The sequence below is a fragment of the Pseudorca crassidens genome, chromosome 15, assembly GCF_039906515.1.
Source record: "Pseudorca crassidens isolate mPseCra1 chromosome 15, mPseCra1.hap1, whole genome shotgun sequence".
Classification (NCBI taxonomy): domain Eukaryota; kingdom Metazoa; phylum Chordata; class Mammalia; order Artiodactyla; family Delphinidae; genus Pseudorca; species Pseudorca crassidens.
This window is the reverse complement of record NC_090310.1, coordinates 36,156,339-36,178,854: the sequence shown is the minus strand read 5'-3', so window position 1 is coordinate 36,178,854 and position 22,516 is coordinate 36,156,339. Positions and strand designations below refer to the sequence as shown.

Here is a 22,516-nt window from a genome sequence, read left to right as displayed (position 1 = left end):
CCACAAGCCTCAGATCTTTTTAATAGAAAAATTTCTCTGTTTTCCTCTAGTCCAAAAGATTATAAATTATTTTCTAGTTTGTCTGTTTATGTTTTTATTTTTAAAATTTTTGGGGCTGTGCCGTGCGGCCTGCGGGATCTTAGTTCCCCGACCCGGGATCAAACCCGTGCCCCCTGCATTGGGAACTCGGAGTCTTAACCACTGGACTGCCAAGGAAGTCCCTATCTGTTTATATTTTTAAAAGAACAAAGTTTTCCCTTTAAGATCTATAATAAGAGAAAAAAATTCAACAAACCAATTGAAACAGGTTTTTATGCTGTGGTTTTATTTTTAAGTTTTATATTGTTTAAAAACTTAGCTTTAATTTGTAGCAACCTATATTTCTCTTTTTAGGGGACTGATTAAATTTTGGAACATTCAGACAGAATATTATACCCAGCTAAGATAATGCATGTATTTAATTTATTGATTTTTAGAGATGTGTATGATGTATGATTATTCTTTAACTCTGTATTGAAATATGTGCCATATTGAGTGAGGAAAAAAGACCTCAGAGCTTCATTTGAGATAATATACTTAATGTTTGTTAAAAAGAAATACATTTCTGTATGTATCTATGCATAGAAAAGTCTGGAAGGATGTATGTCAAATATTAAGTGCTAATACCTAGTGATGGGATTATGAGTAATTTTAATTTTATTCTTAATACTTTCAGGATTATTTCTAGTTTTTACAAAGAGCATGTCTTAATTTTTGATTAAAAGTATCTTCATTTTGTGGGGAGGGAAGAGAAAAGGGGAAATTAGCTTTAGTTACAAGAATGAAGAACCTTCTCTAATTAAAGGCTTTCCAAAGAAAACCAGGATGGAATCTGGAGCTCTGAATATCAATTTCAAACTACTGTATTTTTGTATATTGATTAATCTTTCAGTTTTTATTTCATTTTTTTCTAGGCCAGCCTTTATGGATGAATATGAGAAGACTGAGGACGAATTGCAAAAGCAGTATGACATTTATCTAGAGAAATTTCGAAATCTGGCTTATCTGGAACAGCAACTCGAGGATCATCACAGGATGGAGCAAGAGAGGTTTGAGGTGAGTGCTTAGTCCTTCTGTATGACCATTTGTTCTGGTGTGTTACTTTGTACTTGTTGACATGCCAGTTTGTAAATATCACTGTGAAAAAAATATCTGGTGAATGTTTTTTCTCCCTGACCAGACTAAGGATTGCTCATGTGATTCTTCTGTTTTTCTGGTTGTGTAGCCTGGGCTCCAAGGTTGTCAAATCTTTGGTAGTAGGTTATCACCAGAGTTTGGTCAGTTAGGACTACAGACAGGGTGGGGACATGACCTGTGCAGTTGGCTACAGCTGCAAGCTTAGAAGGACCTGGGCTTGCTTTAATCCTCTGCTGTCACCGTTTTGAAATTCTTAGTAATTTTTTTTTTCTTAGTAATTTTTAACTGCATTTTATTTTGCACTGAGTCCCACAAATTATGTAACATGTCTTGTGTACAGATCTTGCTTGGTCAGCTCACTTAAAGATTTTCAAGCTCTGGTTTATTGAATCACCCAGAGTAGCTTTTCAGAAACTGCTTTATAAAGAAGAATTGTAGCTTATCGATTATTGTGGGAAATATGTATGACCTATAAACTGACCAGCTGTCTTTCAGGTTCCTTTCATCCCAATGCGTAAGGCCATTTAGGAAAGAGTATTTCAGATCCCAGCATCAGTTGATAAGTATGGAATCAGAGCAAAGGAAGTTGGACAAAGTTGCTGTCATTTTGAATTGCCCTTATCCCCTAGGGATATTTCTGCTTAACCCTAAAATAGGCATTTGGAATCTATTTTCACAGTGAAACTGGTCTCCAGTCTCCCTTTCTCATGCTGTCCTTGACAGCTTTTGGTATAAAGGTTATCCTAGCCTTATTACAAACCTGGACATTTGAATTAGGTGATGCTACTTTGTTGCCAAGAGGGCTGGCTGTAACTGACACCTTCATCTGGACATGTTTATCTGGACGAGGAACCTGTTGCCACTCTTGCTGTAAGGCAGAGGCAGGTCATGGAGGAATGGAGGGTCCAGGACAGGCACGTTTTGAGGGCAATGAAAAGACCCTGGAGTTCTGGACATTTTAAACATTGGGTGTCTGGGAAAGAGCAGTAAAGAGACAGTGAAAATAAGCTGATCATTTTGTACTATTGTCTGGGCCACCCCTGGGCTCAGAGAACGTACCAAAGAACGTGCCTCAGGATGCGAGTGGGTGGCCCAGGTTACTTTTGAAGGGCGCCTTCCTGCCCACCCTCCCTTCAGCAAGTACCTACCCTCTTTTTCTTCTGTGCTCACAGCTACTCCCCATGCTTCTAATACCTGGTCCCTCAAAATATCTCATGCATGAAACAGTGCTTCCTTTTTAACATTTAGAACAACAGCACATTTTTAAAAGCCAATTTCCTCTCCCATTCTCTCTTTTTCTAACTTTTTTTTTTCGGCCGCACTGCATGGCATGCGGGATCTTAGTTCCCCAATCAGAGATGGAACCTGCGCCCTCTGCAGTGGAAGTGCGGAGTCTTAACCACTGAACCACCACAAGGAAGTCCCTCCCATTCTCTTTTTTGACAATAATCAGGGCCACATTTTGTAACCTAACTCAAGTATTAGCTTTTTTTTATACCCTAGGAATTAAAACTAGTATTTCTTTCTTTCTTTTCCTATCTGATCACTCCTACCATTTAGCCCCTTTCAGGGTTAGAATTGTGCAGGGCAGGAAAATGATAAAATTGGTCTTTATTTTAAGAGCAAGAGGCCCCGTAGTTGATGCATCTGTTGCTGTGTCCACATCCCACACAGGCACATGTGACGGGCATCTTGTTGTGTTGTCAATTTTCTTCAGAGGCAGTGAGGTGTAGTGGGAGGAGCCTGGCTTTGGGGATCAGTGAGGCCCATTTTGGGCCAGTGGTGTCACTTCTGGGAGCCCCCCTTTTCATCGGGCTGCCAGAGTGATGACGGAGAGGGGGTGTTGAGTTTCTCATGCAGCGTTAGTTCTCTTCCCCTTCCTGTAGTTTAGTCTTTTTTGCTTCTATATCACAAATTTAGCAGTACTTACATGGTAAAGAATAATAAAACAGTCCAGAAAGTGTCATTTCTTCTGGATCTTGTTTTTCCTGCTCCATAGGAAGCTGAAAACACTCTCCGTCTGATGCAGAACAAGCTAAAGGAGGAAGAAAAGCGACTGCTCAAGAGCAGAAGTAAGCCCACACTTTTTAAATGGACGTACTTACTCTGGACTAGAGTTTTTAGCCTCAGAAAATTTACACGCATATTTTATTTATTTTCAAAAGGCAATTTTCTCACAACTTTTATATCAGGTACCATTTTAATTCACTTAGGAGCTCAAGAGAATGTTTTAAATTACATAGCATTTAAAGTACATTTGGTTTTCGTGCCAACTGAAATACTGTTTTCCCCTGTTTAAATGATACAATTAGTTTGAGTTGCATATAATTATACAAGAAAATTTGCTCTTAGAGGTCTTGTAGGGTTCCTTATTTTAGGGCAAACTGAGGGAAAGCAAGTATTGTGATGCAGTACAAGTGTACTTATTTGAAGGTAGTCCCCCCACTTCACACACGCCTGTCATATGTCCCCCGGTAATCCAAAGTCGTTCACCTAGGCTCTCACCTGTAGAGAAATGGGAGTTACCTACTTGTGAGACCTAGATTCTGGGAAGAAATGTTCCCCATGACTGGGTAGCACACTTCATCCATGAACTTCACCAAGGTGTCAAGTCAGCCTTGGGAGCAGTAGCAGCACATGATCTTCATGCGGAATTGATGGCTTTGTCTCACAGAGTTACTTCTCTTGCTTGTTTCTCTTTTCTTGTGATGGTTTTTTCTCTCATGCTTGCAGGAAGTGTACCTGTCCCAGCAGGTGTGCTCTCTCTCTGTGTTTTCCCTTTGTATCTCTTGCCTGTCATACTTGTTCTATGCCTCTCTCTCCTGAATGTCAGGAAACTCTGGAAGAAGAGTAGGGACTGCTGTGAAATTCTCTAGGGGCAAGTTTAGAAAATTCCAAGGGCCTCTCTAGCAAAAGCAGCCCCTCACCTTTATGGTTCCAGGTTGGCCAGGAGTGCCTGAAGCAGCCCTAAATGATAAGCCTGCATGGAGTTTATCCTCTTCCGAGAGGCCCAGCACAGGTAAGAGCCCGGTTGGTTGGCTGCATCCTGCTCCGCCCTGGACCAGCACATTAAGACCTTTCTCAGTGATCTTGCTTTATTCTTCTGAACTCCTACTTTAATTTTGTGATCCATAGGTTTGGGATCTCATGAAGGACAGAGATTCTCATGAGTATGTGTGATTTAGTTTTTTTGGAAAAATAAGTTCCGGTTTAAACCAACTTAATGAAGGAAAGCGCTTAATTTAGTAATTTTTGAGCAAAGAAGTTAGGAAAATATTTACAAAGGACCATTCTCAGTTCTATTTATCCTAAGCTTCTTAAGATGCCCTGTGCTTCTTTGCTTTTCTGCACATGTGGGAACATTGCCCAGAGTATTGGGATATAAAGGAGGAAAGATATAAAGGAAGACCTTCTGAACTTTTCTCCCATCTGTGAAAGACTCCTCTGAACAGAAAAATCTAATAGTACATAGATGTGAATCGGGGCAAGAATTAGCAAAATCCAAAAGCTGGAAGAGAGCATCTTGTTCAGGCCACTCTGCAGGTAGCTGATTAAACCCAGCAAAGCATTATTGAGTATCTATTCTGGGTGCTAAGGACATACCAGTGGACAGCAGACAGGGATCCTTGCCTTAAACGATTTGATGTGCTAATGACATGCTGGGGGACAAACAATAAGCAAGCTGTTTGTGGAAGGTGAAAAATGCCATGGGGGAAAACGAGGAGCAGGTAAGGGGCATAGGGAAGGTGTAATAGAATTGCAGTTTTAAAGAGGAGTCAGGGTAGACCTCACCAGGAGATGCTGTTTAAACAAAGGCTAAATCAGTAGAGCTGGGGAGAAGGGAGCTATCAGATGGGGAAAGTCCCAGCCTTTCTGTGAGAAACTCAGTGAGTTTTGCTGAGTGAGGAAAAGTATGAACACATGGGGCTGGAGCTGAGGCAGATGAGATGAGCTGGAAGGTGGGCCGTGTGCTTGAGGGGTTCACATTTGATGGAGACTGTCTTCTCTGTTAAGCAGGAGGTAAAGTCATCTCAGATTTCGCTTTGGGATTTGGAGTAAGAGGTTTGAGGAAGAGAAAGTTTGAGTAATTAGAGATGGGAGAGTGCCATAGGCCCCAGAGATTAAAAAGGCAAAGTGCTCTGTTGGGATGCCCTGTAATAAAAGTCAAGGGCGACTCTTCACCTTCCCACCATCCTTTTAAACCTCGTTGCTGGGGGTAAATTTATAACTGTATCCTCGGTAGGATTCAAGCACTGTAGCATTAGGAACTTAAAGAATCCTCTGAATTTATAAAATGACCCAGGAATTTCTAGAAAGCAACTGAGTAACCTTGCTGTGGTTCCATTTTTGTGGTGTAGTGGAGAGAAGATGTTCATGCATGTCATGCACATTTACCATTTGCCTACTGTGTGACGGGTGTTGTGCCAGTGCACAGTGATGGCAAAGGCGCTCAGGGATCTCCACGTCTAGAACTGCACCATCGGTACCTGGCCATGAGCTGGTGTTCTTGGAGCACTTGAAACGTGGCTAGTCCGAATCGAGATATGCTGTTTGTGGAGAATATACACCAGATTTTGAAGACTTACTATAAAAGTAGAGTAAAATTACTCATTAATACTTTTCTAAATTGGTTACTTTTTTTTGAATTTTATTTTATTTTTATACAGCAGGTTCTTACTAGTTATCCATTTTATACATATTAGTGTACATATGTCAATCCCAATATCCCAGTTCATCATACCACTACCCCTCCCACCCGCCACGTTCCCCCTTTGGTGTCCATACGTTTGTTCTCTACATCTGTGTCTCAATTTCTGCCCTGCAAACTGGTTCATCTGCACCACTTTTCTATGTTCCATATATATTCACTCTGTATGACAGTCTCTAGATCCATCCACGTCTCTACAAATGACTCAATTTCGTTCCTTTTCATGGCTGAGTAATATTCCATTGTATATATGTACCACATCTTCTTTAACCATTCGTCTGTTTATGGGCATTTAGGTTGCTTCCATGTCCTGGCTATTGTAAATAGTGCTGCAATGAACATTGGGGTGCATGTGTCCTTTTGAATTATGGTTTTCTCTGGGTATATGCCCGGTAGTGGGAATGCTGGGTCATATGCTAATTCCATTTTTAGTTTTTTAAGGAACCCCTCCATACTGTTCTCCATAGTGGCTGTATCAATTTACATTCCCACCAACAGTGCAAGAGGGTTCCCTTTTCTCCACACCCCCTCCAGCGTTTGTTGTTTGTAGATTTTCTGATGATGCCCAATCTAACTGGTGTGAGGTGATACCTCATTGTAGTTTTGATTTGCATTTCTCTAATAATTAGTGATGTTGAGCAGCTTTTCACATGCTTCTTGGCCATCTGTATGTCTTCTTTGGAGAAATGTCTATTTAGGTCTTATGCCCATTTTTGGATTGTGTTATTTGTTTCTTTAATATTGAGCTGCATGAGCTGTTTATATATTTTGGAGATTAATCCTTTGTCCGTTGATTCATTTGCAAATATTTTCTCCCATTCTGAGGGTTGTCTTTTCATCTTGTTTGTAGTTTCCTTTCCTGTGCAAAAGCTTTTAAGTTTCATTAGATCCCACTTGTTTATTTTTGTTTTTATTTCCATCACTCTAGGAGGTGGATCAAAAAAGATCTTGCCGTGATTTATGTCAAAGAGTGTTCTTCCTATGTTTTCCTCTAAGAGTTTTATAGTCTCTGGTCTTACATTTAGGTCTCTAATCCTTTTTGAGTTTATTTTTGTGTATGGTGTTAGGGAGTGTTCTAATTTCATTCTTTTACATGTAGCTGTCCAGTTTTCCCAGCACCACTTATTGAAGAGACTGTGTTTTCTCCATTTTATTTCCTTGCCTCCTTTGTCATAGATTAGTTGACCATAGGTGTGTGGGTTTATCTCTGGGCTTTCTGTCCAGTTCCATTGATCTATATTTCTGTTTTTGTGCCAGTACCATATTGTCTTGATTATTGTAGCTTTGTAGTATAGTCTGAAGTCAGGGCGTCTGATTCCTCCAGCTCCGTTTTTTTCCCTCAAGACTGCCTTGGCTATTCGGGGTCTATTGTGTCTCCATTACAAATTTTAAGGTATTTTGTTCTAGTTCTGTTAAAAAAAAATGCCATTGGTAATTTGATAGGGATTGCATTGAATCTGTAGATTGCTTTGGGTAGTATAGTCATTTTCACAATATTGATTCTTCCAATCCAAGAACATGGTATATCTCTCCATCTGTTGGTATCATCTTTAATTTCTTTCATCAGTGTCTTACAGTTTTCTGCATACAGGTGTTTCGTCTCCCTAGGTAGGTTTATTCCTAGGTATTTTATTCTTTTTGTTGCAGTGGTAAATGGGAGTGTTTCCTTAATTTCTCTTTCAGATTTTTCATCATTAATGTATAGGAATGCAAAAGATTTCTGTGTATTAATTTTGTATTCTGCAACTTTACCAAATTCATTGATTAGCTCCAGTAGTTTTCTGGTAGCATCTTTAGGATTCTCTATGTATAGTATCATGTCATCTGGAAACAGTGACAGTTTTACTTCCTCTTTTCCAATTTGTATTCCTTTTATTTCTTTTTCTTCTCTGATTGCCGTGGCTAGGACTTCCAAAACTATGTTGAATAATAGTGGTGAGAGTGGACATCCTTGTCTTCTTGTTCCTGATCTTAGAGGAATTGCTTTCAGTTTTCACTATTGAAATGATGTTTGCTGTGGGTTTGTTGTATATGGCCTTTATTATGTTGAGGTAGGTTCCCTCTATGCCCACTTTCTGGAGAGTTTTTATCATAAATGGGTGTTGAATTTTGTCAAAAGCTTTTTCTGCATCTATTGAGATGATCATATGGTTTTTCTTCTTCAGTTTGTTAATATGGTGTATCGCATTGATTGATTTGCATATATTGAAGAATCCTTGCATCCCTAGGATAAATCCCACTTGACCACAGTGTATGATCCTTTCAGTGTGTTCTTGGATTCTGCTTGCTAGTATTTTGTTGAGGATTTTTGCATCTATATTCATGAGTGATATTGGTCTGTAATTTTCTTTTTTTGTAGTATCTTTGTCTGGTTTTGGTATCAGGTTGATGGTGGCCTCATAGAATGAGTTTGGGAGTGTTTCTTCCTCTGCAGTTTTTTGGAAGAGTTTGAGAAAGATGGGTGTTAGCTCTTCTCTAAATGTTTGATAGAATTCACCTGTGAAGCCATCTGGTCCAGGGCTTTTTTTTTTTTTTTTTTTTCTTTTTTTTACGGTACGCGGGCCTCTAACTGTGGTGGCCTCTCCCATTGCGGAGCACAGGCTCCGGACGCGCAGGCTCAGCGGCCATGGCTCATGGGCCCAGCCCCTCCGTGGCATGTGGGATCTTCCCAGACCGGGGCACGAACCCGTGTCCCCTGCATCGGCAGGCGGACTCTCAATCACTGCGCCACCAGGGAAGCCCTGGTCCAGGGCTTTTGTTTGTTGGAAGATTTTTAATCACAGTTTCAATTTCGTTACTTGTGATTGGTCTGTTCATATTTTCTATTTCTTCCTGGTTCGGTCTTGGAAAGTTATACCTTTCTAAGAATTTGTCCATTTCTTCCAGGTTGTCCATTTTATTGACGTATAGTTGCTTGTAGTAGTCTCTTAGGATGCTTTGTATTTCTGTGGTGTCTGTTGTAACTTCTCCTTTTTCATATCTAATTTTATTGATTTGAGTCCTCTCCCTGTTTTTCTTGATGAGTCTGGCTAATCATTTATCAATTTTGTTTATCGTCTCAAAGGACCAGCTTTTAGTTTTATTGATCTTTGCTATTGTTTTCTTTGTTTCTCTCTCATTTATTTCTGCTCTGATCTTTATGATTTCTTTCCTTCTACTAACTTTGGGTTTTGTTTGTCCTTCTTTCTCTAGTTCCTTTAGGTGTAAGGTTAGATTGTTTATTTGAGATGTTTGCTGTTTCTTGAGGTAGGATTGTATTACTATAAACTTCCGTCTCAGAACTGCTTTTGCTGCATCCCATAGGTTTTGGATTGTCGTGTTTTCCTTGTCATTTGTCTCTAGGTATTTTTCAACTTCCTCTTTGATTTCTTCAGTGATCTCTTGGTTATTTAGTAACGTATTGTTTAACCTCCATGTGTTGTGTTTTTTACTTTCTTTCCCTGTGATTCATTTCTAATCTCATAGCGTTGTGGTCAGAAAAGATGCTTGATATTATTTCAATTTTCTTAAATTTTCTGAGGCTTGGTTTGTGACCCAAGATGTGATCTATCCTGGAGAATGTTCCGTGCACCCTTGAGAAGAAAGTAATCTGCTGCTTTTGGTTGGAATGTCTTATAAATATCAATTAAATCTATCTGGTCTATTGTGTCATTTAAAGCTTGTGTTTCCTTATTAATTTTCTGTCTGGATGATCTGTCCATTGGTGTAAGTGAGATGTTAAAGTCCCCCACTACTATTGTGTTACTGTCGATTTCCTGTTTTATAGCTGTTAGCAGTTGCCTTATGTATTGAGGTGCTCCTATGTTATGTGCATATATAATTATAATTGTTATATCTTCTTCTTGGATTGATCTCTTGATCATTATGTAGTGTCCTTCCTGGTTTCTTGTAACATTCTTTATTTTAAAGTTTATTTTACCTGATATGAGTATTGCTACTCCAGCTTTCTTTTGATATCCATTTGCATGGAATATCTTTTTCCATCCCCTCACTTTCAGTCTGTATGTGTCCCTAGGTCTGAAGTGGGTCTTTTGTAGACAGCATATATTTGGGTCTTTTTTTTGTATCCATTCAGCAAGCCTGTGTCTTTGGGTTGGAGCATTTAATCCATTCACTTTTAAGGTAATTATTGATATGTATGTTCCTATGACCATTTTCTTAATTGCTTTGGGTTTGTTTTAGTAGGTCCTTTTCTTCTCTTGTGTTTCCCACTTAGAGAAGTTTCTTTAGCGTTTGTTGTAGAGCTGGTTTGGTGGTGCTGAATTCTCTTAGCTTTTGGTTGTCTGTAAAGCTTTTGATTTCTCCATCGAATCTGAATGAGATCCTTGCTGGGTAGAGTAATCTTGGTTGTAGGTTCTTCCCTTTCATCACTTTAAATATGTCATGCCACTCCCTTCTGGCTTGTAGAGTTTCTGCTGAGAAATCAGCTGTTAACCTTATGGGAGTTCCCTTGTATGTTATTTGTCGCTTTTTCCTTGCTGCTTTCAATAATTTTTCTGTGTCTTTAATTTTTGCCAATTTGATTACTATGTGTCTCAGCCTGTTTCTCCTTGGGTTTATCCTGTATGGGAATCTCTTCGCTTCCTAAACTTGGGTGGCTATTTCCTTTCCCATGTTAGGGAAGTTTTCGACTATAATCTCTTTAAATATTTTCTCTGGTCCTTTCTCTCTCTCTTCTCCTTCTGGGACCCCTATAATGCGAATATTGTTGCATTTAATATTGTCGCAGAGGTCTCTTAGGCTGTCTTCATTTCTTTTCATTCTTTTTTCTTTATTCTGTTCCGCAGCAGTGAATTCCACCATTCTGTCTTCAGGTCACTTATCCGTTCTTCTGCCTCAGTTATTCTGCTATTGATTCCTTCTAGTGTAGTTTTCATTTCAATTATTGTATTTTTCATCTCTGTTTGTTTGTTCTTTAATTCTTCTAGGTCTTTGTTAAACATTTCTTGCATCTTCTCAGTCTTTGCCTCCCTTCTGTTTCCACGGTCCTGGATCATACTGTCATTATTCTGAATTCTTTTTCTGGAAGGTTGCCTATCTCTACTTCATTTAGTTGTTTTTCTGGGGTTTTGTCTTGTTCCTTCATCTGGTGCATAGCCCTCTGCCTTTTCATCTTGTCTGTCTTTCTGTGAATGTGGTTTTTGTTCCACAGGCTGCAGGGCTGTAGTTCTTGCTTCTGCTGTCTGTCCTCTGGTGGGTGAGGCTATCTCAGAGGCTTGTGCAAGTTTCCTGATGGGAGGGACTGGTGGTGGGTAGAGCTGGCTGTTGCTCTGGTAGGCAGAGCTCAGTGAAACTTGTGTGCTGATGGGTGGGGCTGGGTTCCCTCCCTGTTGGTTGTTTGGCCTGAGGCGCCCCGACCCTGGAGCCTACCTGGGCTCTTTGGTGGGGCTAATGTTGGACTCTGGAAGGGCTCACACCAAGGAGTACTTCCCAGAACTTCTGCTGCCAGTGTCCTTGTCCTCACGGAGAGACACAGCCACCCCCCGCCTCTGCAGGAGACCCTCCAACACTAGCAGGTAGGTCTGGTTCAGTCTCTTATGGGGTCACTGCTCCTTCCCCTGGGTCCCGATGTGCACACTACTTTGTGTGTGCCCTCTAAGAGTGGAGTCTCTGTTTCCCCCAGTCCTGTCGAAGTCCTGCAATGAAATCTCGCTTGCCTTCAAAGTCTGAATCTCTGGGAATTCCTCCTCCCGTTGCTGTACTCACAGGTTGGGAAGCCTGACGTGGGGCTCAGAACCTTCACTCCAGTGGGTGGACTTCTGTGGTATCCGTGTTCTCCAGTCTGTGAGTCAGCCACCCGGCAATTATGGGATTTGATTTTATTTTGTGTATTTATCTTTATTTTTGGCTCCATTGGGTGTTTGTTGCTGTGCACGGGCTCTCTCTAGTTGCGGTGAGCGGGGAGCTACTCTTCATTGTGGTGCGCGGGTTTCTCATTGCAGTGGCCTCTCTTGTCGCGGAGCACAGGCTCTAGGTGCACGGGCTCAGCATTTGTGGCTCGCGGGCTCTACAGCGCAGGCTCAGTAGTTGTGGCGCACGGGCTTAGTTGCTCCGCAGCATGTGGAATCTTCCCGCACCAGGGCTTGAACCCGTGTCCCCTGCCTTGGCAGGTGGGTTCCTAACCACTGTGCTGCCGGGGAAGCCCCTGATTTTATTTTGATTGCATCCCTCCTGCCATCTCACTGTGGCTTTTCCTTTGTCTTTGGATGTGGGGTATCTTTTTTGGTGAGTTCCTGTGTCTTCCTGTTGATGATTGTTCAGCAGTTAGTTGTGATTCCAGTGCTCTTGCAGGAGGGAGTGAGAGCACATCCTTCTACTCTGCCAACTTGAACCAGTCTCCTATTGGTTACTTATTAAAATGACATTTTAGATATATTGGGTTAAATAAAACATTATTAAAATTAATTCACCTGTTTTTGCTTTAATGTAGTTAGTAGAAAATTTTAAATTGCATCTGGGGCTGGCATATTTCTATTGGACAGTGTTGATCTAAAAGGAGAAACTTACAAAGTTTAAGTTTAAGTGTGTATGAAGTATATTTCATTGTGTTTTTTTGTTTTTTTTTTTTTTTTTGGTGGTTCGTGGGCCTCTCCCGTTGCGGAGCACAGGCTCCGGACGCGCAGGCCCAGCGGCCATGGCCCACGGGCCCAGCCGTTCCGCGGCACGTGGGATCCTCCCGGACTGGGGCACGAACCCGTGTCCCCTGCAATGACAGGCGGACTCTCAACCACTGCACCACCAGGGAAGCCCTTCATTGTGGTTCTGATTTGAATTTCTCTGATAGCCGATGAAATGGCGCATCTTTTCATCTGCTTATTGGCTGTCTGTATATCTTCTTTGGAGAGATCTATTCAAGCCCTTTGCAGATTTTTAAATTGGGTTTTCCTTTTATTGTTGACTTATATATTCTAGATACTAGACCCTTATATATGATTTCTGATTTGCAAATATTTTCTGTCATTCTCTGGACTATCTTTTCACTTTCTTGATGCTGTCCTTTGCTGTACAAAGTTTTAATGAAGTACAGTTTATCAGTTTTTTTCTTTGTTGCTTGTGCTTTTAGTGTCATAGTTAAGAAACTGCTGAATTCAAGGTTACCAAGGTTTACCCCTCTGTTTTCCTTCTAGGAGTTTTATAGTTTTAACTCTTACATTTAGGTCTCTGACCCATTTTGAGTTAATCCTTGTATATTAACTCATTCTTTTGTGTGTGGCTGTCCATTTGTCCCAGCACTACTTTTTGGAAAGTCTATTATTTTCCTGTTGAATCATCCCGGCACCCTAGTTGGCCATCCTCATTTTAACGTGTCACTGACAACTCGGTGATTTCGGTGTCAGCGTGTATTAACTTTAGTTTACATGCTTGGTCCTCAGTCTATTGCTGTGACTTGTCAGAAGAAATCGTACTGAGCCCAAGGTACCTGTATTAATGTTGGTTTAAAATTCATGATATCATTTGCTTTATATTGCATGGGGTGAGGATTTAATGTCATAATTTTCCTGGAGGAAGTAAAAAAACTAATCTGAAGAGTGATTTCACTTTGTGGTCATTAATTTGTGTTAATATCTAGTTAATATCTAATCACATTCTCTGTAACAGCTTTTATAAGGTGGTAGTTGTCAGCTTGATTGTACTGAAGTCCTTACAGGATGCCCTTATTGACGCTTTCTCCAGCTCCCAGCTTTGCCCCTTCGTGCTGTAGAGTACAGCTCTTCTCTCCAGGGCTAAAGGAAGCAGGAAACTTTCCCTCAGTGCCCAGCTAGATGCAGCTGCCATTTCATTACTCTCTTACAGCAGGAGTTACGCAAAGCATTTTTGTAGATGAACAATTACTCTACTTCCAAACTGTCTTAAGAGTCAGTGATGAGAACAGCAACTGCATTCTTCCAGTTCCATCCTTCTAAAACCTCTGTCACTCTCTGGGCACAGAGCAGTTGGGCTGGGCAGTGAAAGTTTTTTCTCCCCACTGTGGAAACTCTCCTTTTGTAGGTTTACATTAGGAAATGTTCAACCTGCACAAGACTCCAGAGGAGTATTTAAGAAATTAATGTAAAAGCCCATTGCACTGAGAATGACCTTTCTTTACCTTTATAATGAGTTTTCTCCAGTAAGGAATATCACGAGCACCAATTTTCGTTGCCAGTCACCAGGTAGCTATCTTTCCCAGGCAGCCCAAACAGGACCTTCCTGGCCCATCTCCCTCTTGCCTCCAGGCTTGTTCTGGTGCAGTTGCTGACCATTTCAGTGGGCTCCACTTTCCTCGTGTTATCTTCAAGGAGCTTGAGTTCTGGTAACATGGCCTAAGACTGAACAGAGAACGGTTTTTTTCCCCCGACTAACGAAGAACTCCAGCTACCTTGACAGCTGGCTAGTCAAATTTTTAGTTTTACATACTGGAATAATGTTTCTAACTGATATAACTGACCCACTTTTTTCTTGCTTTGGAAAATTGTTTATAAAAAAACTAGCCTATGGTTGTTTGCATTAACTCTTCACTAAGTATCTACAGGCAACTCCCAAGAGCCTTGTAAAATCAAATGCATCAAAAGAAAGGCTCAGGAGCACAGATGGCTTTTGACAAGAGCCTTACTGGACAGAAGCTGTTTTAGAGGCAATGACGGAGCTGCCCTTTTGTTTTGCCTACTTGTGTCGCTGCCAGGTAATGATGACTCCGACATTGACATCCAGGAGGACGATGAATCCGACAGTGAACTAGAAGAGAGACGGCTGTCCAAGCCACGGACAGCCATGGAGGCGCTCTTGCAAGGTACCACAGTGGCTCTTGCTTGCCCTCCGCCCCATGCCCTGTCACAGGAAATGGCGGCCGGGATTGGGTCAGGGCTGCTTGGTTTCGAGGCCCATAAGCACACTGCCCTGTTGTTCATCAGGATTTGGCTCTTAAACTGGTCAGTGGTCATCTTTGCTGCTAATACTCTTACCTTTGGCCCCAAGAATAACCAGTCTTATTTATGGTTTGGTACTTCTCACAGAGGCCACATAACACACTGCCTCTGCTGATCAGCTGAATTCTGCCCGTTGTGGGTCCAAACTGCTCTCAGTGCAGTTACATCCCTTATGGTCAGAGAATTAATGCACAAATAAGGGACTTACATGAGCATCTGTACTGTTAAAAAAAACGTTCTTCTGGGAATTCCCTGGCGGTCCAGTAGTTAGGACTGTGTGCTCCCACTGCAGGGGGCACAGGTTTGATCCCTGGCCAAGGAACTAAGATCCCCCATGCTGTGAGGTGTGGCCAAAAAAAAAAAAAAGGTTCTTCTAGTTTCTACCTTCTTACTGCAAAAGATTCAAGCAATAACATATGTGGAGCAAATGTGGGTGCTCCCCTGGGGTCTTCCTCATGTCCCACACCCTCACCTACAGGGATCATGGCCAGTGGTTTGGAGTGTGTCCTTCCAAATTACCTTTCCACATATTTACAAGTGTGTGCTCGTGAGTGCACACACACACACACACTCAGATGTGGACACAAAGATCACCTGAAACATTTTTTAACCTAAATGGGACCAGATTGTGTGTGGTTCTGTACTTGCTTTTTAAAATTATTATTAAATATACTGGAACCTTTTCCATGTCAGTAAAATATAAATCTGCTTCATTCTTTCTGACAGCTGCATAGTATTCCATCCTGTGGCTGTACCCATAATTTATTTGGGCATTCCATATTGATATATATTTAAGTATTTCCACTCTTGCCTTTGTATGTACATCTTTCCGCATATGTGCAAGTGTTTTTTTAGGTTGCATCATTAAAAATGGAATTCTTAGGTCAAAGGTTATATAAATTGTTATTTTGATAGATACTAAATTGCCCTATATTTGCCTATAAAGCATTTCTACTACCTGTTAATTTTTGGAACAAAATTGCATTTTTATGTATATAATACTTCTAAGTCGTAAATCATCTTTATTGTTTTATATTAACTTCTATATTAACTGCTTTCTCTTATACATTTCATTTTTTTATAGGATAATTAGATGCTCTGATTCCTTTCTCTTCCTTTTATTTTTTAAGAGCTTCATGATATAAATAGAGGTTAGAGGTTATGACTCCCATTCTGCAGATGGGGGCCAAGGCTCTAAAAAGGTATGGAATTGGCTCAATAGAACATAGTAAGGGCACTGGGTTCCTAAATTCTCCTGCTGACCACTCAGCCTGCAGAAGTAAAATCACAGGGTTCGTTTCCAAAAACTACAAATAAGTTCTTCAAACAACACAAGAGTTGCATTTTATCTGACCAAGGGAGCGTGTCCATAAACAGCTCTTGATGGCCATCTCCAGGCCTGCCCTGAATGAGCTCCTCTGAGCTGCCTTCGCTGCCTTTCTTCTGAGGCCTGGCCCTGGCGTCACCGGTGGCTGTTTTTCAGCCTTCGGGTATGTGCAGCTCTCTGCCTTCACCCAGCAAGGATGGCTCCTGAGTTTTTGCAGAAGTCTCATCTAGAAAACATTGACTTCCAGAGGAGGAGGGGAGAATCACATAGATAATGATGGTGTTTTGAAGGATAAATTAATGTGATACTTAAATTTTTTTTACTGTTTGGAGCTCAGACATAGATTCAAGTACAAGTGACACTGGCCCATAAAAGGAGAATATATTTCTTTTTTCAACAGAGAGCACATCTGTTCTATTGCATGTATACTAATAATGGGATTCAGTGATTTTTACCTAAAATATTTACAGGATGCATATTTATTTTTCTGATTTATGATTTGTGCTTATATTTTAATGCCCTTTTCCTCTTTTTCAAAGTGGAAATGCAGAAAATCTGTTACTGTCACAGTTCTGATTAGCTGGATGCTACTGAAGTCAGTTTTTTGTTTTTATTTTTTTTTAAGTATTTATTTACTTATTTTATGTATTTGGCTGTGCCGGGTCTTAGTTGCAGCACGTGGGATCATCGTTGCCTCGTATGGGATCTTTATTTGTGGCATGCAGGATCTTTAGTTTTGGCATGCATGTGGGATCAAGTTCCCTGACCAGGGATTGAACCCAGGCCCCCTGCACTGGGAGCGTGGAACCTTAACCACTGGACCACCAGGAAAGTACCTACTTAAGTCCGTTTTTTTTTTTTTTTCTTAAGTCAGTTTTTTAATGTGATTCTTCTTTTTCCCAGTTTTCTAAAGGAAAGCAAATCTTGAAGGCCGTTTCCTGTCCTGTATCCTACAAGGTTTTCATACTCTCTTCATGCTTTTGTTCTCCTCAGGACGACCCAGCAAACGCGTTGTGGGCACAATGCAAGGTGGAGACTCGGACGACGATGTGAGTCCCGACCAGCTCCCTGAGCTGTCCTGGTCTTGGCCGTCTTGGGCCAGCCTCGTAGGCTAGTTTGGCCGAGAAGCTAAGTGTATCTGACCAGTTTAGCGCGAGGTGCTGCTTCTCAGCCCGGCCTTTTGTTGGGTTTGTGGCAGAGTTCGACCTCCCAAGGAGCTAGACTCTCTTCTTTGCTAGTTGTTGGCTCATTTCTTTTCTTTTCAAATGAACGTGCTTGCCCTACTTTTTTTTTTCTTCTCATTGTTCTTTCCATTCTCGCTTTCCAAAGATGGAAGCAGCACCAGCTCTCTTAGGTAAATGCAAGACTTCCAGCTCCAAGAAACAGGTTGGTTTTCTTTTTCACCTCCATTTGTGTGTGTGTGAGCCACTTACGGTCAGCAGAGAGCCTTCCCCAAGAGTGATACCTTGTGTCTGGGGCAAGAAGCCACTCACATGGGTTCCACAGTGAGTGGTGAAGTTACCTAGAGGTCCCTGTGCTAATGAGGAGGCGGGGTGAACACTGAGCCAAGAGACAAGGAAGGTTATCAGGCCCCTTAACTGTAACCTAGAAGAGAAGGGATTCTGCTGAGGGCTGGGATCAAGACCAGGCTTTTCTTCAGCTCCATTCTGGGGAGGGAACCTGAAAGGCAGGCTCTCTTGAGACCAGGGCCCGGAGTGTGACATCACGTTGCTGATGCCTTGAGCACTGTTGAGTGGATAACTGACTGGGAAACCAATGGAATGGGGAACCAAGGCATCCTTGCTGGGGTCCAGTTATTGGGGCCGCACTGTCCATCGATCTGGGCTTGCCTTCTTTGTTGAGTCCCTGGCAGGGCTGTGAGGCCCAAGAGGCAAAGGTGACTGGACTGATGGAGATCACAGACTTCCCATCAGGCTGAATGCCATGTGTGTTTGGAGCACGGCACGAGTACATGCACATAGCGTGGGCTGATATTCTTGTACAAACAGTTCCATTTATTAGGTACCAATGGTGAATACTTTTAGAGAAATTCACAGGAGAGGAGAGGTCACTCAGATTTGCTGGGCAAGATGCACAGAGAAGATAGGGCCTTGAATTCATAGAAGACAGTCTGTAGAGAAGCAGAGAGACTACCTCCAAAATTTTTTTAACAAAGTAGGGGATGGATGGCTAAATAGCTTCTATCCATCCATCTTACCCATCTGAGATGGAATTAGGGAAAGTCTGGTGTGGAAACTCATGACACTGGCCTCTTTTCTTATGATTTGCTTGATCATTTGTATAGCTTTCTACTTTTCTGAGTAAATGCCTTATTTGTAGCTTAAAATCTCCTCTGTGCCTGTTGCCCCTTATTTATCTCAAGGAGGCTGTTTCCACACATCCCCCTGGGCTTGTCCTTCACCTGTTCACTCATTCACTTGCCGGGTCCTTGTTGAGTGCCTGTTACGTACCAAGCACTGTTAGGGGTTAGGGGAATACAGCAGTGAACAGAACAAAGCCCCTGCCTTCTTGAGGCTTACATTCCAACGGTCATCAAGCAGATACATCAGGGGTCATGGTGATAAGAAAAATAAAGCAGGTTTAGGGGACAGAGTGACAGGGATGAGGGAGGAGGTCGATGTCTTCTGATTGGTCAGGGAAGGTCTCTGATTAGGTGACATTGGGCAGGGGGCTGAGTGGCAGGAGGAAGGTGATGCTGCAGTAGGGCAGTGAGGCCTAGGAAACATGGTTCCTGAATTCGAGGGCCGGAGGCGACAGCGTGACTGGGAGTGAGTGAACTGGGGCAGGAGCAGCAGGAGAGGCAGCAGGAGCAGCAGGAGAGGCAGCAGGGGCCACGCACAGCTTTGCAGGATGTGAGGAGGGCTTGTGCTCTCTGAGTGCAGCGGGGAGGTGCTGGAGACCCAGGAGAGCTGACCTGAGTTTCAGAGGAACCAGGTTGGGGGCATTTGCAGGGGTCTAGTTCAGAGTGAGGGTGGCGGTAGCAGCAGACTGGTGAGAAGTGGTCAGGTTCTGGATGTTTCTAAGGTGAGAACCATTAGGTTTTGTTAATTGGACATGAGGTGTTAGAGAAAGAGAGAAATGCCCTGGTTGTGGCTTAATTGGCTGAAAGCATAGTTTTCATTTCCTGAGGGGGGCAGACCTGAGGCAGGGACTTGAGAGCAGATCAAGAGTCTGGTTTTGGACATTCTCAGTGTGAGCTGCCTGCTAGATGTCCACATGCTGGTGTTGAGGACTTCAAGGGTCAGGTCTGAGCTGGAGATTGAATTTGGTGGAGCCACCCAAAGACCACCATGAGGATAGATGTGATTGCTTGGGGAGAGAGAGTAGAAAGGGAAGAGAGGAGGCCCAAGGCCGACCCTGTATTGCAGAGGTCAGGGCGAGGAAGCAGGTCAGGCAAGCTCTATGGAGAAGACAAGGAAGTGAGATGGGGCGAGCACCTGAGAGGAGGGGGCCTGGAGCACAGGAAGGGGGTTCTGGGGGAGGAGGAGCAGTCCTGTGTCAGATGCAGCCATGGGTCAAACAGGAGGATGGAGAATTACCCATAGGATCTGAGTCCATTGAACGTTTCAGTCTTGGGGGACTTGGGGGGAGGGGTGAGAGCCTGGCTAGTGGGTGCTTAGAGGGCAGCGAGAGGGGAGCCAGCAGGGATAGCGTGAGTGCAAGCTCGTTCTGGGGGTTTGCTGTGAGGCCACAGGGGAACAGGGCAGAGTAGCTGCAGAGGAAGGTGGGGTTACATTTTAGCGTTTTTTATTTTGTGTTTTTAAGAAGAAGGAGATTGCAGCATGTATGTGTGCAGGTGGGAATGGTCTATATAGAGTGACTGACCATCCTGGTTTACTGGGGATACAGGACTTGCAGTATGAAAAAGCTGGTTGAGTTGGTCACCCTCATCTAGATGATGAAAGAGAGAATGTCTTTTATTTTGCTCCTTACACCCGTTTCCTGAGTGGCTTTCCATCCAAAAGCCCAAATAAGCAACCCCCACCCAGCCCCTGCCCTTCTTGCTGTCCACAGGTGGGTCTCTGGGCCTCCAGTGAGCTTCCGTGCACATCCAGTGGTGCTCCTGAGACGGCGGCGGGAAAGCCACCTTGCAGCTCCAGCCTTGGCTTGCCCGTTGGTGTTTGAGGGTTACTGGTTGGAAGACACATTTATATATGTATTTCAGCCAGCAATATATAGACACTGGCCCCATTCTTATGCCCCCACAGCCTGACTGCTACTCTGGCAAGCTCTTCCTTCATGTGGGTGTTGCTGGTTATTGAGCAACTAGTAAAAAAGCAAGGTAGGGTCTCTGCTGACATGATGTCAGTAGCAGGATGGGACTCTCAGCTGTATTTGCTGTCTTTTCTTGTAGGAAGACTCAGAGGACAGTGAGATTGACATGGAGGATGATGAAGACGATGACGATTTGGAGGACGAGAGCATTGCTCTCTCACCAGCTAAGCCCAGTCAAAGAGTCCGGAAACCTGAGCCCCTGGATGAGAGTGACAATGACTTCTGACCTTCTTGCCAAGGGACCCAGGCAGACTAAAACCCTCAGATTTGTAGGTAAAGGGGAAATTAAAGGGTCAGAAGGAAATAGGCATTTTGTTGGATAAGCCAGCAAGACTCATTGTTAATGAAGTAAAACCTGTTTCCGCTTTAGCCTCCTGTGTGTTACTCTACACACTCCAAAGCTTAAACAAGAACCGGAGCAAACCCCAAAGATGATTTTTTTTTCCCTTATCTATCTCCTAAAACTTGGGAAATGCACGTGTTCTTAGTGATTCACATCCACAGGACAAAACCTTGAGAAATAACAGCCAACGCTGTGTAAGTCTTGCCCGTTATTTTTGTCATACTTTTCCTCTAAAAGTCAGCCGGACCTTCGAGTCCAGACCTGGGGCTAGAACTGGGCACAGGACTCATTTCAGGAGTTGTGTGGGAGTGTCTGACTATTCATCGCATACAGTTCAGAATGTTTATTTTAGATCAGCTTTTGATTCTAGCCTTTATTTTCTTTCTTCTGCATGCTCACGATACCAAGCTTTAAATGTATTTTACTAAAATTGTCTGAAGGAAAGTCAGCTGACTCAGACGAAAACTAGCTTTCCTTGAAAATCAGGCAACAGATCGATGCTCCAGATCATACACACTCCATTTTCTCTCAGAAGGCTGACATTCCTCCTTAGGAAGGAGCAAATTAAGGACAAAGTTTTGGTACGGATTCATGTTTCTGACCTAAAAAAATAAACCAGAATTGAATTTGATAGAATAGCACTAGAATTTCCCTTCTGTGAAAGGAGAAGTGACAGATAGGTGGAGTTTGGTTTTGTCTTGTTAATATGGAAAGCACAGAGGAGTTTTCATTGATTTCACTTATAAAGTCAGACGACTTGTGAAGTTCTCGCTTAATAAATTTATTTAATACCATATTTTTATATTATTGTTTTATTTGAAAGTATAATTATTTATTTGTACCATAACATATAGATACTTATTTAAGAAGAGTTCATGGGTTATTATATTACATGTGAATTTCAGGAGACTATGTGACAGTTATTTCTATGTTTGCTTTTTTCTCTGTCTTTCCCTCAATTTTACATAAGAGATTACCCGCTTTTTATAAAAAAACATTCAGCATTCAGTTAATTCACCAGTAATTTGAGATGTGCCATCTTTGAAACGATAAGCTAACGGGGAAGAGGTGTATCGGGTGCCACATTACCTCCTCAGATGCCGTGGCTTTTAAGGCACAAGAGAGTCATTGCATCTCCTTGGATGACATAGCTTTGGTTTACCTGAGTCTGACCTGACTTTTATTTTAAAAAACAAAAATTGTATTTGTTTCCCTTATGTGATGCTTTCTTCTAATGGGCATTAACATGGGAGCCCAACCCAAACCACAGATAACACGTCCACAGGTGGAGGCAAGAGCTGCAGCGGCTAGTCATTGTCTCACCTGCTTCTTGTCATCCCTCATCCCTTGATTAACTGACTTTGTGCAGAGTCTTGCGTGGTCTGATGTTTCCTTACTTGAGCAGCATCTTTCAACAAAGGAGCTTCAAGTATGGATCCTAATTATTAATGTACTTCTGTTGCTCTGACAGATCCGGGAGTCAGATGTGTGCAGGGGCCTTACGATTTGGTGTCATTTGGTTTTGGTCAAGCAGCAGAGCAGACTCAGGCCCCAGAGAAGATTGTGTGATTAGGTCAATGAAAAACTAGCTTTTAGATCATTGCTGACGGCTTTTTTTGTTTTTTGCTGTGTAATCAAAGGACCTCTTAAAATGCTTTAAAATACATGTATTGGCAGAAAATGTAAAGGAACTTTTTAAGTCCTCAGTTTTTATTGGTGGGGATAACCATCGAGGATGTCCATTGGGAATTCTGAAGAACTGT

At 42.3% G+C, this 22,516-nt stretch overlaps 1 protein-coding gene across 6 annotated transcripts in view; it reads left to right on the top strand.

Annotated features, from left to right (window-relative positions):
- Positions 1 to 21,549, top strand: part of CLUAP1 (clusterin associated protein 1) — a 43,292-nt gene extending 21,743 nt beyond the window's left edge. For 3 of the 6 annotated variants that reach the window (XM_067706825.1, XM_067706830.1, XM_067706826.1), the window contains 7 exons: positions 954 to 1,095; positions 3,176 to 3,248; positions 4,118 to 4,195; positions 14,544 to 14,651; positions 17,108 to 17,163; positions 17,444 to 17,500; positions 20,490 to 21,549. In XM_067706825.1, coding sequence (XP_067562926.1) covers positions 954 to 1,095; positions 3,176 to 3,248; positions 4,118 to 4,195; positions 14,544 to 14,651; positions 17,108 to 17,163; positions 17,444 to 17,500; positions 20,490 to 20,636 — 661 coding nt within the window. In that variant the 3' untranslated portion in view covers positions 20,637 to 21,549. The remainder of the gene's footprint in view (positions 1 to 953; positions 1,096 to 3,175; positions 3,249 to 4,117; positions 4,196 to 14,543; positions 14,652 to 17,107; positions 17,164 to 17,443; positions 17,501 to 20,489) is intronic. The other 3 variants (XM_067706827.1, XM_067706828.1, XM_067706829.1) reach the window with 3 other exon arrangements.
- The last annotated feature ends 967 nt before the right edge of the window (positions 21,550 to 22,516 follow it).